This window comes from Limulus polyphemus, unplaced genomic scaffold (assembly GCF_000517525.1).
Source record: "Limulus polyphemus unplaced genomic scaffold, Limulus_polyphemus-2.1.2 Scaffold3265, whole genome shotgun sequence".
Classification (NCBI taxonomy): Eukaryota; Metazoa; Arthropoda; class Merostomata; order Xiphosura; family Limulidae; genus Limulus; species Limulus polyphemus.
This window is the reverse complement of record NW_013668875.1, coordinates 10,463-29,785: the sequence shown is the minus strand read 5'-3', so window position 1 is coordinate 29,785 and position 19,323 is coordinate 10,463. Positions and strand designations below refer to the sequence as shown.

Sequence of the window (19,323 nt, the reverse complement as noted above, 5' to 3'; positions counted from 1 at the left end):
AGACGTAACAATATTATTCCGTTTTATCTGTGGCGTAAGGTTAAAGCGCATTAATATTTCTATAAGTTATTCTGCTTCGAAGAACAAAACTTCTTTTCGTTAGCTCTTCTTATAAACTTTTCTAACAGTATAAAATATTTTGTAAAACTGTTGTTTTATCTTCAGTAAATGTGACATTATATGAGATTCCGCATGGAGAAAATTCTGAAACAAACAAAGAAATCCTGTCAATGTAAACTGAATAATATGCATTTTTCTATTATTCAATAACACTATATTTTAACCTTTTGAATACCAGCTTGCTCTCATAATTTTCACAGAAAGTCCTTCGCCCTAACTTACTAACAATGAAATAATTTCAACAACAAAAAAGAGGATTTATTACAATAATAATATTTATTACTTATATTTTTCATTGATTTTCTTCTCCTGTTTGAAATTCTGAGGTTATCCTTTTTAACTCCCCAAAAATATGCATCGTGTTTTGGGGAGCATTCTACATCTTTCAGAAATTCGTATTAAAGTTATGAATAATTATTTGTTACGATCTCGTTTGCTTAGCAATAATGCTCCCCAATGGTTCAGCGATAAGGGTTAATACACTAAGAACCTGGTTTCGATACCCGTGGAAGGCACAGCACAGAAAGCCTATTGTTACCTTTGTGCTTAAAAACAAACAATCCTCGCAATAAATTCGAATTAACAGATAACGATTTTATGTCTCTTCTTGAAAATAGTTTTAAGGAAAATGTACAGTTTGAAAATGTTCCAAAATTCTACTGATTATCGAAAAAATAACAATCAATAAGGATGTTAGTCAGTAATACCAATAAGAAAAAGAGCGACTTGACTGATAACTCTTGTATATTATATTTCTACAAAATTCTTAGTGCATAAAATATAAAATTTTCTTTACTTCATTAGACCTAGTTATATTTAATTGGCGGTTTTGAAAAAAATAAAACGCCCCTTTTCCCTTTGTTTATCGTTTGAACTGTATGTATAAACGAGGTTTCACATTGGTATAAAATTGTTTGTTGTCAAAGCACAAAGTCTAACAACGGACTGTGTGTGTGCTGTGCCTGTTGTATGGATTGAACTTTTTTGTGACTCGCAATCTGCAGATCGCGGGTTCGAATCTCTGTCGCACTAAACATGCTCACTCCTTCAGCCATGGGTGCGTTATTATGTGACAGTCAATCGCACTATTCGTTGGTAAAAGAGTAGGCCAAGAGTTGGCGGTGGGTGGTAATGAATAGCTGCCCTCCCTCCAGTCTTTCACTGCTAAATTAGGGACGGCTAGCGCAGATAGCACTCGTGTGGCTTTGTGCGAAATTCAAACCCGGCACACAGAATTATTCTCTCTAAAGTTTCTCAGAAAGTATTTGTACGAGAGTTTCTGCTAATATATTGATAATATTAGCTTTTAGGTAAAAGTTATCTCATTCAAATCGCATTCTAAATATAAGAAAGATGATAAATTAAACTGTTTATGATTATTTTTAAACAATATTTAATCTTGTCTGTTTGTTTGTAGTGAAGCACAAAGATACACAAAGGGCTATCTGTACTTTGCCCACCGAAAGTATCGAAACCGGGTTTCTAACGTTGTAAGTCCACAGACAATACCGCTGTGCTACTGGGGACGTTTAATCTTGTTAATTATTTCAGTAGTAAATATATGGTGCAATCCAACGATAACTGCAAAACAATCGAATAAATGTCATTCTCAAAATATAGTTCTCTGTTGAGCTGCAACAATGCACATTCTGTATCATACGTGAAAACTTGTTTTTATTATTTGTGCAATAATAAGATTCTCTGGATCAGCTGGAATAATGAAGCCTAAAATTGTAACTAGTCTCGCAAAATTCAAATATCGCGAGATCTCTAAAATATTCTGTAAAATAAAGTCATGTCAGTATCATATCAAACATATATCATATGTTTGATAACTTTTTTTTACATTATTTGCACTATTTGGATGTCCGTAAGTATATTTTATATCGACTTTCAATAAACAAAATAAAAATTATAAACAAACTTAATATGAGTAGCAAATTTGTCTCTGATTTTGTATGAGAATACATATTCTAACATTTTTGCACGAAGTATTTTTGTTTTATGGGAGAGAGTTTTCGACTGTTTCTAAAAGTGGTGCCAACGCGTTTTAAGTGACGTTTGACACAGAACTGCAGGGGATTAGAAGGCGAGGGCCAATCACTTAAGACGGTTAGCTTAGCGAATTGATGTGTGGTTAAGTCTGCTTGCACTGGCGTGTTGTGATAATATTTCATGCCGTGCGCGCCATTCTGCCACGCGAAGCAAACTGAGCGTGGGCAAGAGTTCTTTGTATACACATATAGAGTGCTAGTTGTCACTGAGTTGAGATCACTTCGTGGGAACACAAGACGTATAAACTTTAGCTGTGTTTAAAAAGTGCATTCATCTGGATCTATATGCCATAGTTTAGTATCGTACACTTCACTGTAATATGAATCAAGAATAGGCTGATTACAGCTTTAGGTGTTAATTAATACCAAGATATTTCTCGTCATGGCTCGTGCACTAGTGGTGACGTTACTAGCGTTATACTTCAGCACATCGCATCAACGAGGATGGCAACAAGTCCAGGCCCAAGTGCTAAATACACGAGTGTCCGAACACGACTTGAACCTAATACCACAGCATAACCTGTGTGAACCCATTACAGTACCACTATGTAAAGATATCGAGTATAACCAGACCATGATGCCAAACCTGCTTAATCATCAGAAACAAGAAGACGCTGGTCTTGAAGTTCACCAGTTTTTCCCTTTAGTGAAGGTAAAGTGTAGTCCAGATTTACAGTTCTTCTTGTGTTCTATGTACACTCCTGTTTGTACCATCTTGCCTCACCCTCTTCCCCCGTGTCGCTCATTGTGTCAATCAGCAAGGAATGGTTGTGAAAGTCTGATGAATAAGTTTGGATTTCGTTGGCCAGAGACTTTGGAATGTGAAAAGTTCCCAGAAGCTGGAGGATCCGAACTTTGTGTAGGTCAGAACGACACAGAAAAGTCCAGCCGCGCTGCTACTTCTTCGCCTTTTCCTCATGGCACTTCCGGGAGGAAACCGACCGCTGGTAAGGAATTTATATGTCCAACAGAATTTCGAGTTCCTAAAGGACTCGATTATGTAGTTCGCATTGGTAGAAAGGAAGAGAAGAACTGTGGATTGCCTTGTTATGGCATGTTTTTTAGAGATGAGGAACGAAATTTTTCTCGAGTTTGGATAGGTACATGGGCCTTTCTGTGCTTGTTTTCTACACTTTTTACAGTACTTACATTTATAGTGGACATGAAGAGATTCCGTTATCCTGAGAGGCCAATTATATGTTTATCCTTTTGTTATTTCATGATAGCATTGACGTACGTTGTTGGATTTCTGCTCGGTGATGATGTATCATGTAATAAACCGTTCGATCCACCAGAGATCGAGGCTGGAGCTAAGATGATTAATACGATCGCTCAGGGTAATAAAAAAGAAAGTTGTACAATCCTTTTCATGATGCTCTACTTCTTTAGTATGGCCAGCTCCATTTGGTGGGTAACTTTGACTCTAACATGGTTTCTATCAGCGGGTCTGAAGTGGGGTCATGAAGCTATTGAAAAACATTCGCATTATTTCCATGCAATAGCGTGGACAGTTCCAGCCATAAAGACCATTACTGTTCTTGCTATGGCTAAAGTAGAAGGAGACGTTTTAAGTGGTGTTTGTTACGTGGGAATTTGGGATGTCGAGGCACTAAGGGGATTTGTCTTGGCACCACTGGTTTTCTATTTAGGATTAGGAACATTGTTCCTGTTGGCAGGATTTGTATCCCTCTGTCGCATCCGTACTGTCATGAAGCACGACGGGACGAAGACGGATAAGCTTGAAAAACTGATGATACGTATAGGAATCTTCTCGGTACTGTACACCGTACCAGCTATCATAGTTCTAGCCTGCTATTTTTACGAGCAGACGTATTTCGAATCATGGATGCTGTCGTGGCAAAGGGAGAATTGCCAAAAACGCATGTACAGTATCCCTTGTCCCCCGAAAGACTTGCTGAGGACAGAAGGTTACTGGCCTAAGCCAGATTTTGCCGTTTTTATGATAAAATACTTAATGACATTAGTTGTGGGTATCACATCAGGGTTCTGGATATGGTCAGGGAAGACGTGCAACTCCTGGCGGAACTTTTATCAGAAGATTTGTCATCGAATGGTCAGTCAGGAAGCTTACGTGTGACTTACACTTTAGGGTGAACAGTGCTACATGTAAATCATAGGATGTATATTGTTGATTTTTACAAATAATATATGCACGTGTATAATTGTACAACATTACGAATTGTGAGGGTTAATCCAACATTTTTTTTTAAATTCAAAAACGAAATTGTTGTGTTGAAGTAATTTCTTGCAGTATACCTATAAGTATGGAAAAGTACTTGTAGATGTGATGTAACGTCTATGACTGACATGAATTAACACATGTAAAATATCTACATATGAAGAAACTTATGTGTATTTTACGATCAATATAACAAAGAAATTTATGTAAGTTTTATGATTAATGTTGTTTATTTTATCTTTAGGAATACTCATTTCTATACAGTCTAAAGGTGTGAAATATGTGACATCTTTAATACGTTTAGAATGAAATTTAAATAGCAACTTAAGCTAAATGCCCTAAATTTCCATCAATAAAACTTCTTTATAAAAATATATCTTGTTATGAAAGATGGTAATGGTAGATTTTATTTTTTTATGTTTTCAATTATGTTAACAGTGTGTTAAAGTACTAAGATTAATTAGAATTAAACTTTGAACAAATCTTATTTATTTCGAATTAATCATTAAACATACGGTATCGAATTTTTTGTTTAACGAAAATAAAGACAAGTGTTTCTTTTATAGATGGGACTTTCATTGCAACAGAATAAAATGTGAGACAGTTGAATGTATAAAGTAAGATATTTCAAATTCCCAGATTATATTCTTAAAAACACAAAATATGTTATTTTCCAGTAGCGTGCTGCTTTTACTCTTGGCAAATGTAATTATTCTACAATATACACTTAAGAACAAATATATTTTATGTTAATTTTGGATTCTGCTTTATGATTCTATTATCGAGGGAGTTGCAGCTATTAAAAAGTAGTTTCGAACGTAATTTTTATTTCATTTTGTAATTTATATAATTTTTGTTTACATGCCGTTTCTTGTTTATATATAAGAAAACATGTCTGTAAGTGACGATTCATATTATGTTTGTGAGAGTGCCTTTGAAATACTTCACCTTCTAATATGTTGCTCTACAGAAATTTTCTTTAAGACATATATGTTACTGTCGTAGAAGTAATATAAGAATATTTTAAGGTTACTTTCACTTTATTCTATGATTGAGTATTTCTAGTTTAGACTATTTTTGTGCACCAGAAAACTCGTTTTGTGCATTTATATAATATTTTTTCAGGGTAATGGTTATTATTGATGTATTTTCTTATGGTACCCCTGAATTAACTTATGTAAAAAAATATTGATGTGACTGCATTTTGAGACCAAATGTAACTTAATAACGAGCAGTTTATTAGCTGTTTTAAGATTTCATATCAAAATTATTTTAGTGGGTAAGTTTTGTCAACCTTTTTCTTGCATTAATTGGTTAAATTTTATAATTTCTAAAACGAAAGGACATTTTTATTTAAGAATGCAGTAAAAATGTTTGACAGAAGCAAAAATATTCCAACTATAAAACTGAAATAAATTTCTTTCTCCTTTTGATTTGTGAAAAATAAAAAAATCGCTTTTTGTGTGTTTGTTATTACGCGTATTTTAAATTCATGTTTAATATAAAATTATTTTTCTCCACAGATACTACGCATGTCTTTATTTACTCTTTTTGGCCCGGCATGGCCAGGCGATTAGGGCGCTCGACTCGCAATCTGCGGGTCGCGGGTTCGTATCCTCCTCACACCAAACATGCTCGCCCTTTCAGGGGCGTTATAATGTGACGGGGGCTATCTGCGCTAGCCGTCCCTAATTTAGCAGTGTAAAACTAGAGGAAGACAGCTAGTCAACACCACCCACCGCCAACCCTTGGGCTACTCTTTTATCAACGTGTAGCTTTGCGCGAAATCCATAACAAACATTTAATCTTCTGTCTCACAAAGCTTGTTGTACGGTATGAGCTGTAGTAGTTTTCGAGAAGCAAGATATGAAACTTTAGGAATTATCAGCGGTTGAAGTCAAGAATACTCTGTTGATCCAGATTGTTATATCCAGTGGTCAAACATTGTCTGTTATTTGAAACTATAAGTGCGTGTTTTCCTTTCGGCTTTAAAATGCGGTTGCAAAATTTATGGAGCATGTTTAACAAAGAATTGACTTCACTATAATCTGTAGAGTGAAAGGTTGATTAGTTGTTCAGCTTTGCACACGTAAGTTTTAATCAGTGGTCCTGTAATAACTAGCGTTAGAGCTCATTTGGTTGGCGGGGTCTGAATTAGACTGAGCTACAAACACAGCTTGTGTCTTTATTAACGTGTAGTTAGTTATTCAGGGTCTTCCTGGCTTCATGAAATATTCAGTGCTAATTATGGATATTATGGTTCTCAGTTTCTATATATTTTGTCAATAAAAAGCTTGTTATCGTTAAGGAAAGAATGTGTCAACAAATAATTAACAAATTATTATTTTCAGTTATTGAGTGATCTTACTAAATTCTTGTTATTTCTTAAAGATCTCCGTAAAATATATATATATATATATATACATATTCTATTTAAATTTCTTCATAAACATAAATAAACCCTCTTAGTAGCGGTTGAACAATGTTTATTTTGACGTGTGCCTTATTTTTTTCTAGAAAGTTCCGAAGCCATATTTTTGCATTGAATGTGGCACAACATGGCAACTTTATGTTTATTTGTTTTAAAAATGTATGTACTTTGTATAAAAAGTTGGAGAATACTTCCTAGCACTCTTTAGACATTAAATTTTATTTCAGTTTCTAGTTATATTTGTATATGTTTAGTTTGGCTTTTAACGTGTACGTTGAAACTAGTAGCTCAAATGTGAAAATTTCACTAAGTCCCCGTATGTATATAATACGGAATCTGTAAAAGGTTTAATAGTAAATATTACAAATTTAGGGACTGGAAATAAAACAGTTTATTTCCCAGAAAACGTGTGTGTTTTTTGTCAATATCCTTAAATTACTTATGTTCACCAGGAAGACACACACAGTGATTATTTGTTTGCATTAGTAAACTTCAGAAAACTATATTTCAACAAGAAATTTTGCGGTGTATAAAGGCACGAAACCAGTTTCTAAACTTCTAAGTAACTTAACAGTTAATTCCTCTTTTCCGTGCAATACCAAATAAAATAAGAAACAACTAAAATGCAGTTTTTGAGAGAAAAAAAAAACCTCAGTTGCGAATATATTTTTACATAAAATATTACGAGATAGAAGATTACCACTAACGTTTTCAACATGGAAGTTTCCAAACTTACTGGTTTAGATTCGAGTATTAAAACTTAAATTGAAAAATGGAACACACGTAAATGAATTATCGATGTAAATTGCGTAGAAAACAGTTATCAAAGTTTCGACTCATAGATGAACGATTTCTACGGTGGTCGATGTTTGATCACGTGCTGCAATTGGAAGACTGTGTGTGTATGTGGAATGCTTTAGTAAGCTATGCATTGTTTTAGCTTTTATGCGTCATGTTTTCCACTTTGTGGTTATAATAATGTCAGTAAACAAATAAACCGTCATTTGATGCGCACGATCTACCACCAATCTTTCTACTAGGGATGCACGGGTAGTAAAATTTGGCCGAATACCGGGTCCGGGTCACTAAGCTTCACACACACAAACAACATACACAAAAATTAGAAACAAAAACAAAATTGAAGTTTATTACATTTAACCGAATAATCACCAACAGAACATTCAGGTTTTACTTTCAACTTTCAATGCCTAGCCCCAACTTCTCAAACCCTAATCCCTATTGTTCTCAAAACCCCCACCTTCTCCAGAAATCCACTTCTCAAGCCATGCCTGTTCTTAACCCCTATTGTTCTCTGAATCCCCGACTTTCAGCGGGCGGTCAGTTTTTGTTGCCCGAAAAACGTTTTTTATAACTAAACCAATTATGGACTATAATAACTTTCAGTACCGCGTTAGTTTCCACAAAGATTAGGGCTTAGATGGCTAACTTTGACACTCGGCAGGGGCCGGGTACCATTCTTTCCCTACTTTCTACGGTATTTCATATAAAATGAACACGTTTCTCAAGGAGTGCAAATGCATGAATGAATTTGTGTTTTGTATTTATGACAAAGCTACTCAGGCTATCTGCCGTCGTCCTTAATTTTGAATTACTGACCACAGGGAAGGCAGCCAGTCAATAGTACCTACCATCTACGCTAGAAGATTGATTGTCACTTTCATAACAAACCCACAGCTTAAATTAAAGTGCGAAGAATATATTGTATTATCGCACGGATTCGAACTCGTGTCGCCAGCTCCAAAATCCAGAGCACGAATGAAACACATCACAGTGTACGAAGAATTAAGCTTAATACGTGATAATGCTCATTTGCTTCTTCTTCTTCTATTTTTTTATAATATAGTATAGTCAGTTTCCTACATTCAAATACAAATTCCTTAAGAATATTTATATACCCCAAATATTTTTGTTTGTTTGTTTATTTTTTAATTTCGTGCAAAGCTACACGAGGGCTATCTGCGCTAGCCGTCCCTAATTTAGCAGTGTAAAACTAGAGGAAAGACAACTAGTCATCACCACCCACCGCCAACTCTTGGGCTACTCTTTTTATTAACGAATAGTGGGATTGATCATAACATTATAACGCCCCGATAGCTGGAAGGGCAAGCATGTTTGGTGGGGCGGGGATTCGAACCCGCGACCCGTAGACTGCAAGTCGAGTTCTCTAACCACCTGGCCATGCCGGGCCCCAAATATTTTTAAAACGTTCAAACGCAAATTGCCAGTTTTCAACATACAGAAATCCAAGGAGCCGTCGGATTTGTTTGAGTCTTGTCTTAATCTCAGGTTAAATGTAAAATACTTTTAAACATGTTTATACTTTCACTTTGATAAATAGCTTGAAATACACAAATTGTACCCCAATCTATACCTGTGTAAATTGCATTAATGTCTTTAAAATATAAAACACGTTTTCGAGATTCTTCTCATCCATTTGTTAATAATATGCCTGATTTTGAACTCAGTTTTTTCTTTAAGAAATTTCGGTTAAATAAGGTTTGTTTTTCAATATTATCTTGACGTCACAAACATTTCATTTTAGTGTTTGCAACTCTTATATCTTTATTGCAAAACAGATGTAGCTTTTAAAAAAATACTTGTTACAAATCCGTATTTTATGTTTATCAGTTTTCTTGATTTTATTAATACGAATTGTGAAAAAAACAAACAACTTCTATTCGCCTCAGCTTAATACGAATACATATTTTTTTTCCATTTTTGTTGTAAGCAACCCGGTTTTAATTGAAATAACGTCCCAACCAGGTTTTTATGGATAGAAATTACGTGTGAACGGTTTTTGGACCTAAAGAAGGCCTCGGCAAAGTGAGCGAAACGTCGTCCCAAAACGGTCTCTCGAGTAACTCCATATAAGCCTGATTGATATATTTGCACTGTTTAAAGCTTTACTCAAAGGAATAATGTATATGTTGATACTGTTACAGTGGTTGTTAGCACAATACTACTAAATAAACGATACAGGGAATTATTACTTGCAGTATACTTAGTGGTATCATTTGTAGTTAAACACATTAGGTGTTGAATTCCATGTTGCAATCATATACACTACAAGATGTGTCTAAACGTACCAACAAAAGAATGCGTTCTACTATCTACTGTCTGCAATGACGGTAAGTTTACGGATTTACAACGCTAAAACCTGGTGGTTAGGGCGCTCGTTCTTTCAGTTGTGGGGGCATTATATTGTAACATTCAATCCCACTATTCGTTGGTAAAAGAGTTGGCGGTGGGTGTTGTTAATCAGCTGCATTCCCTCTGATCTATCACTGCTAAAATATGGACAGCTAGCGCAAATAGTTCTCGCGTAGCTTTGCGCGAAATTCAATCCAAACCAAAGTGTAAATGATCATATTTAGAAATATAAACTATGATATTACCTGGTTACGTACTTCATTCTTCTAAAGCAAAATACTTCTGCAACGAACTCACTTATAATAGAGAACGTACATCTAAGACATTGACTCCTTGCTTGGAGACTACAGAGTTAAGAACAGGTAGACTTAAATCACGTCTTTAAGATTTTTGGTCCAGTTTGTCTCTAAGGCCGTTAGTGAACACTCTTTGATAATAAGTTTTTAAATGGAATTATCGGTAAGACTGATAAACAGAACCGTTAAATTGACCCCTTGCACGCCTTGATAATCGTCAATTGTCTTAATTAGCTCAGAAGCTGTTATTCAGAAAGGGTATCTTAGCACCCATTTTTAATCTGAGAGATAAATGTAGGTCCGCTTCCAAAGGCTACTGATCTTTGTACCAGACTTGTTTATTCCTCTAACGTTACTTTTCCACCTGGACTAGTTGTATTAAAGCTGATGTTTGCTGTCACCACAATATCATATATTATTTTTATACGGAAACGCTCCATCGCGAGGGTCGAATCATCACGAAACCGAGACAAGAATATTAGGTTTTGTTAATGTGAAGAACATAGGACTAAGGACATTACTGAACAGGTCTAACATGTGCATTACAAGCTATTTGTCGTTAGCTTCTTTATCATTTTAACTCAAGAAGAGTGCGCAATAACATCCCTGTTACCCGAACTCTAAAGATGACAACAGCTATGAACGCTTTCATTTTGGTGTATTTCTGTTGTAGTAATCCACTGTTATCTTACCGAGCACATCTTTGAAAGTTATTAAGGAAAACACTTAATCATAAGGTATTTATATAACATCAGTTATTGTTTATTTTTCAATGTGTTTTTCTTACAATCAACAAAATCCAGGTTTTGACTCTATAAATGGCGCATCAATAACTAGTCTTATGTACCAAATAATCATTTCGAATATAAGTCACGTTATATAATGCTAAAAAAAATCTAAAAAAATTAATGATGTTATGCGCTTTACTTGAACGATTCCTTAACTAAGTAAAGATGGTTTGGGTAATGACAGCTTCATATACATAAAATATAATATTTAAATATTTTATTGATCTAACTACAAAAGCTTGTGATGGGTATAGTATATTACAATTAACCCTGGCATTGTGCCAGTAAAACTGTTTAGTAAATATTTTCTATATTTTATTATGCTTGTTTGTTTGTTTGTTTGAAGTTAACCACAAAGCTACACATGGGCTATATGTGCTTTGCCCACAACGGGTATCGAAACCCGGTTTCTAGCGTTGTAAGTCCGCAGACATATCGCTGTGCCACTGGGGGGCTTTTATTATGCACCCATTTTTAAAAAAAATTATACGTATACCAATAATCTTGATCTTATCAGAAAAGTCGGACTCAAATTCAGAGAAGTAGAATTCGCGAAGCAGTGAAAGATTCTTTTATAAAGTCGTGGCTGAATAATTAGTTTCTTTTTTAAAGTTATGTTTATAAATACTGTTGCATTTACATTTTCCTTTAGAACTTTGCACCAAATGACGAATTTATTTTACTCGTCGCAAATGTTATTGCACAGAAGCAGAAAATACAAACGTAAGCATGTTTGTTTGCTTGTAATTAAACACAAAGCTACACAATGGGCTATCTGTGCTCTGCCCACCACGGGTTTCGAAACCCGGAGTCTAGCGTTGTAAATCCGCAGATATACCACTGTGGCACTGGGGGGGGGGGGCACAAGCATGCGCATGTGAACATCCATTCTAGCAAATGTCAATCTTACTCTTACGCCGTTATGTCGTGCTTTGTAAATAAGTGAAACGGAAAAGTAAACGAAGACGTAAAAGAACAATAGTTTTGATAATTCTGAGTGGGTTTCTTTGCTATAGTGTTTCATGTTTGATTACTATTTACCTGATATATCTCAGTTACCACGATAAAATTCATCCCCATCCCGTGATTCTATAGAACATTCCGCTTATCGTATGTAGGTGTAAATAAAACAACTTCTTTATCATATCTGTTCGAACAATGTACATCACCCCAGTAAACAACACGATTATAGATATCAGGGGAAGACATGCTGTATGTGTTTACTCTTGTGAGTTTTAGGAGCCTTGTGTAAAATGATCTAAACTGTCTTTACTTGAAAACTATTACAAATCCTTCTTCTTTCGACAAATGAGATGGTGGTGGGGTCACTTGCTAACGCAACCCGGGGAGAAACTGCCAGAAATGTCGTGCTCGAATCAATATAAGACAAATCTTGTTAACCACCCCCTGCTGTGTCACACCGCCATTCTCGGTGGTGAACGAGAATTTCTGCTTCAGATCGTCGAGTGCGGTTCCCATGGAAGTGACACAGCTGCTGTGACTCACAAACGGAAGTTGTGTGTTAGTCACTGTGAAATTGGTGACGGACAGACGTACCATCCAAGCGAACAGATTAGCAAAAATGGATCCGTCAAAACGAGCTTGTCTGTATAAGAAAAATAACAAAGGTCGCAAAATAACCCTGAACGAAGTTATTTGATATTAGTGACTTGATATGTCTTTTAATATGTCTATTTTCTGATTTTACTTTTTCTTTTGATTTTCTGTTTTTCTCTTGTTGATTACTAGTACATTTGTCCATCCATCTATCTGCCTGATCAGTTTCACGTTTGTATGTGTATCAGATGAAAGAGTTCTGTGTGCGATAGATGTCACGAAACACTTTCAACGGCTACTCATCAAACACCAGTCACTCGTCAGTATGGTGTGGGTGAAATAAAAATCAAACAGCAGTAACAAACGCTTTTGACTCGATAAAGAATGAAGATTGATTATGGATACATGTACATTCCTAACTTGCTGCTTATCCCAAAACATGTCATGTAGTCTGAGTAAATTACTGCACTCAAAATTGTTTTATTATTTTTGTAACTTCTGCCTATCTGTCTGTTAGCGCGTCCGCGTTTTTTATCAATACGAGAGACTCGTTATCCGAACCCTGATTAGAATACTGAGAAACAGAGCTGTATAGGACCTTCACGACCTTATATATTTATACATCTGAACATGAGTGATTTATAGACAACATTTTTATGTACGTATGTGAAAAACTAGTTAGAAGTAAACACATACGAGTGTGAATGTTTGCAAATACGTAGAGTTGTTTCTTTTTCAGCATGCTAGGAGGAATGTGGAACATTCACACGTGCAAAGAATGCTGGCATCGTTCACTGAATATATATAATCTTTCTTACTTTATTTTAAGGCGTTTTGAGCAAAGGCTTACATCAGTGAGAAACATATATCAGACTAGAAGTTTTGATTTTGTTTTTCACAGATTTAAAACACTAAATGTATACCAATGATTTCTCATTCTTAATTTTTTTTTGTTAATTTAACGGAAAGAAAACTAAACAAAATATTTTCAAGGAGTGTTTGTGTTTTTCTTATAACAAAGCCACATCCGGCTATCTGCTGTGTCCACAGAGGGGAATCGAACCTCTGATTTTAGCAGCGTTGATCCGAAGACTTATCGCTGTCCCATGGGGGATATTTTCAAGGAAAGAACCAACAATTACGTATTCCAGTCCGTGAAAGATAGGCCTTAAAATAAGTGTTAGACATAGCTTTAGAAAGGTTGTTTTGCTGGGATAAGTTACCGTCTATTTTTCTGTATTATACAGCTTGCAGTAAACTTAGCTTTAGCTTTAGTTTTTTTAACTTGTCTTCTTTTGCGAATTTACGAAAATTACTATTAATCTAATAAATAACAAATTCTAACAAATTTAATGAGCAAACCTCACGTTGTAAGATTAATAACAGCTTTGTCAAAATAGTTTGAAACACACACACAGACACACATATATATATATATAGGAAAAGCTAAAATTCATCGATATTATTTATGCTAGTAAACTATTTCAATTATATTTCTTGATGATAACAAAAATAAATAGTAAAAGTTAGCTTCGTCACTGTTGAGTTAGATGTTTGTAAGCGGGAAAAGTCAGGAATGTTAGCTTTAAACGTTACAGTTTGAGCACCGGAACTTGGCGAAGCATTAGAAACCAGCGAGCCTAACGGTTGTGATAAAAAAAGGTTAATTGTTAGGCGTAATGTTAGCATTTGTTTGCCATTGTAAATTAATTTTAACAAAGCATTTGTGAAAACTGTTAAAGTTACGTATGACATAACTTCAGTTCTGATTAATCATAATATGGAATATTTTGATAGAATGTAACTTCGTGGTGTTTTAACCTACATGTTCAATGTTATGAAATTTAAACACGAAGATATATTATGTTTTGTATAGACTCCAACTATTAACTAATATGTAGACCAAAGGTGGAAGATGCAAAATGTATTTGAACAAGATAATTTTATGAGGATCAGGGGGTATGGCCCCCAAAAAATGTGGCATTTATGGACTTCAAATGGAGCAGTTCATAAAATATACATAGTATAGCGCGAACATGTAATGTATGGCTGCCTTAAACTTATTAACAAGCATTAACCTGACCCCATCAACAAGTGTAGGTGTGGAGAGGGGCACGTACCTCTTGCCCCTAGTTTCTCTGTCTATGTAGAGCAAAATGTCGACATTCCAGTGGCTTAGCGATAAGTGTGTGAGTTTATAACGCTAAAATCAGTTCCCGATACTTGTGGTATACCTTTGTGCTGAAATACAAACACACGAGCAAAATTTCGCTAAGAAGGCCTATACATAATAAGAAATTTGAATGCATACATTCAAAGCATTTAAATATCATGATATCAGATATGTTTATACCTTGCCTGCTAGACTGTTCTCAGCAATGCAGTTCTGGATATTGAACTCGAGGCTGTGATATGACATGCGCTCCGCACTGTCAACTGTGGACGCAAGGCATAAAAGCGTCAGTGAATTCTGTTATTCGGATAAGAGTTGTCGTGTAAACAGCGGGTGCTGCTGCGACCGACTAACCTTCTTTCTGGTCAGAAGTTCTACATTAGGGACAATATGTCCGAACCATGAAGTTTATGACGTAGTGATTTTATCCACATGTTGCATATAATGTGTCGTTCAGGTTGAAAATACCAATACAAAATAGTACACACTTTACATGATGTAAGCAATAAGTTAGTTAATGCATCAAATCTTCCGCTAAAGAATAACTAAATAACGATATTATGCCATAATGTATCCATTGTTACATAAGAGGTCACGATTGCAAGAATTTATGGTTAAAGGCCATATAGGTTTAGCCTTGTAAAATACTTCTGGTTGATTTGTTTTAGCACAAAGTCACCTTGGGCTTTCTACTATGTCCATCGCGGAGAATCAAACCACGGATTTTAGCGTTGTAAGTACGTAAATTTACCTCTGACCTACCGAGGGACACAACTGGTAGAAGACAGAAATTAACAGTTCTCACACTTTTATAAACGAACGTGTATGTATAAAGCTCGGACTTTTGACTGACTAGAGTTCAATGACCTTATCATTTCCCCTCAACATTAACTCTTTACACTAATGACAAAAGTATTTTCGATAAACACAAGGAAAAACTTGTAGCCATATTATACAAACGTAGCAACAGGATTAGCCACGCCGATATTGAGGTTTGATGTTTGCAATCAGTTGTTACCTTCAGGATGTTCAAAATATATGATGTACACATGTTTATTCCGTTTTTCATGTTGCATTAACTACCGTATGTTTTTGATAAACTATCTATTTTGTGAAGTTACAAAACTCTCTGTATTTCCAACACGATATACTTTCTGGTCGTTAAACAGCTGGATACATCATTTTATTCTGTTCTTCGATGTACGTCTATAAAAACATATTATGTCGCGCCATAAAGTTCGCATGTTGAATTATGGTTCTAAACTAGGTTATATGATCAGAGTTATTGAGTACGATATATGCATAAACTTCGTGCCGTTTTGATGCTGTAAAATGACAAAAGTAGATACAGTCTGCGTTTCATTTCATCACCTGATATAAGATCATTTTAAAGAATTTGAACTGCGTTTAAATAATAACGTTCCATAAAGTATGTTATAAAATTTTTCCCCATTATCCTGGTCGAGTGTTTTATTAATAACTTAATAAATAGAATAAATTAATCATAATAGGAACATATATAGACTATACTAAATACATATTGATGACACCAAGCTATCATTCAGGCATAAAAGAGTAAAAACACAAAGAAAACAGTTATGTTGTATATCATTACGTTCATTCACTAGAGAGCGTAATATGATTTGCTCTTCAAATCTTCTACGTCACTATAGCGAGAGGCTTTGAAAAGTTTATGAGATATATATATATATCCTATTCTTGTATTATTCTTTGCATTTTATGAAGAAAAATGTTAACGAACCTGACCAAAAACCAGCAAATTTTTGAATTTTGAAATATTATGACATTAATCTTGTAACAGCTTTTATAACAAATTAGTTCAACCACAATTAAATGTATAGTTCAACATAATTTTATACATCTGACTATAGTTTAACATAATTTTATACATCTGGCTATAGTTTAACATAATTTTATACATCTGACTATAGTTTAACATAATCTTATACATCTGGCTATAGTTTAACATAATTTTATACATCTGGCTATAGTTTAACATAATTTTATACATCTGACTATAGTTTAACATAATTTCATACATCTGGTTATAGTTTAACATAATTTTATACATCTGGTTATAGTTTAACATAATTTTATACACCTAGCTATAGTTTAACATAATTTCATACATCTGGTTATAGTTTAACATAATTTTATACATCTGGTTATAGTTTAACATAATTTCATACATCTGGTTATAGTTTAACATAATTTTATACATGTGGTTATAGTTTAACATAATTTTATACACCTAGCTATAGTTTAACATAATTTTATACATCTGGCTATAGTTTAACATAATTTTATACATCTGGCTATAGTTTAACATAATTTTATACATCTGGCTATAGTTTAACATAATTTTTATACATCTGGCACAGTTTAACATAATTCTATACACATAGCTATAGTTTAACATAATTTTATACATCTGGCTATAGTTTAACATAATTTTATACACCTAGTTATAGTTTAACATAATTGTATACACCTAGCAATAGTTTAACATAATTTTATACATCTGGCTATAGTTTAGCATAATTTTATATGTGAATCGCTCACATGAAATTCATTACAGAATAATACCTGAGAGAGTAATCATTCATGAAAAATGCTACTTTAAGACTTAATTATTATCTATATTTAGTAATGTTAGATTAAGAAAAACACTAAAAGTTTTCTTTACTGACCAGGCAGAGGTGTGAAATGCCTAGGCTATTGAAACAATAAATTTTATTAAGCCTAACAGCTTTTGTGCTGTTGTTCATCTTAACCGATGCGTCTTGAAGTTAAACAAAAGGCCTCAAAGCAAGTAAAAATTAGAACTGAAACACTATATTTATATACCTATGATATAAAATTCATGAAGCACAAACTAAGAGGATTTCAACAAAGAAAATAAATCTACAGACAGACATGATTTTCATAATTTTGATCTCTCGACTTAGACATTTTGCGTTAGTACTGTTACGTCTCTGGTCGTTAGTTAATTTTCCGTAAAAATTCTTTCCGAAGAACTTCAGCGATACAAGTTCTTTCTTAAATAAAACTAGTTTATTCTTTCTCAATACAACTTTGCAATACACTTAATTTCCACAGTCACTTTCATTTGAACACACGCTATAATTCACAACGATTCACGCACTTTACTTACGGTCACTACCGCGCTTGACTCAATTGTCCGTCTCTATATCTGCCTGTCTGCAATTCAATTCCGATTAATTGTCTCGTTTCGTTTTTCCCTGGCAGTTATTTTAATTCATAAAATAATTATCTCCTAAGAAATAATTACTAATCAAAGGTGCTCGAAGAATAAACAATCCTCCTTCTCCCAAGTTGTCTCGCTTTATCTGGCGCGCTTATATACAGGAATAGAGGGCATCTAGCAAATATTGGATTATTGGTGATGTTCCCCGATCCTTCTAGATACTCATTACGAGTTACCAGGGTCACGTGACTTCCGCTGTCGTAACAGTACATTTCATGTTATATTTTCGTAAGTTAATATATTATCTCCTTCCAAATTTGAAATAAGATTAAAAACTAAGTCTATATCTCAGAACGTGTTCCATATAACTCTTTTAGACAAAGTTAATATATAAAATACCAAAATACTCACACGCTCAGATTTAGCCATTGTAGACAAAGTTAGTGAATAGAATATCAAAATACACATATACTCAGATACAGTTATTGTAGAAAACGATTTTTAAAATTAAAGAGAGTGTTTGTGTGTGTGTTTTTTTAATAGCAAATCCACATCGGGCTGTCTGCTGTGTCTACCGAGGGGAATCGAACCTCTGATTTTAGCATTGTAAATCCCGTAGACTTACGTCTGTCCCATTGAGGGACAAAATTAAATAGGCCAATATTCGTGGGCGAATGCAATATGTCTCCGCCAGATTGGGATCTGCAAGAATTAATTTTTTTAGCAAATCCCAGATACGTTAGTTGATATACTCATGAATAGTTCAGAAAACACCCAAATTGTATTTTCCTTGCTAAAAAATTGAGCAAAAAAATTTCCTAAATTGTCTATATCTTTTTTTGGGACCTGCAAAGAGTATTGTTGTATCAAATTTCATGTAAATTGGTCGAAACAAGGTTAAACAATTGAAAAAACCCCCTAAAATTATGGGTTATTTAACCTTTCAACTTCCCCTAAAATGAACAAAAATAGGTATATCTAACATTTTTGTACATTTTTGTGTGGGACCTGTAAAAAAGTATCTTTGTACCAAATCCCATGTAAATTGATCGAAATAAGGCGGAGTAATTGTCAAAAATCCCTAAAATTACGCTTTTTGTAGCATCTTGATCCCCCTATAACTACTAAAAATGATCATGTCCACCATTTTTGTTCCTTAGTGTGTTGGATCCATACAAATTTATATTTGTGCCAATTTTCATCTTGATTGCTGTAAATATTACCACACAGGAGCCCAAAATATGCATTTTTGGGTTGTTTGACCTTTGATCCCATAAAATTCTTAAAAAGACCTAAATAAAAAA

General features: G+C 34.3%; 2 protein-coding genes across 2 annotated transcripts in view; one reads left to right on the top strand and one right to left on the bottom strand.

The window, feature by feature from the left end:
- Window positions 1-10,471, bottom strand: part of LOC106469017 (puromycin-sensitive aminopeptidase-like) — a 70,266-nt gene extending 59,795 nt beyond the window's left edge. The window contains exon 1 of the mRNA XM_022397414.1: window positions 10,222-10,471. The gene's annotated coding sequence lies outside the window, so the exon portion shown is untranslated. The remainder of the gene's footprint in view (window positions 1-10,221) is intronic.
- Window positions 2,220-6,029, top strand: LOC106469016 (frizzled-2-like). The gene has a single exon (XM_013929468.2). The coding sequence runs from the start codon at window positions 2,557-2,559 to the stop codon at window positions 4,270-4,272; it is 1,716 nt and encodes a 571-aa protein (XP_013784922.1). The 5' UTR covers window positions 2,220-2,556; the 3' UTR covers window positions 4,273-6,029.
- Window positions 10,472-19,323: the final 8,852 nt, after the last annotated feature.

Excerpts from the sequence above, each read along its gene's own strand:
- LOC106469016 (XM_013929468.2), top strand. The coding sequence starts at position 2,557 with ATGGCTCGTGCACTAGTGGTGACGTTACTAGCGTTATACTTCAGCACA.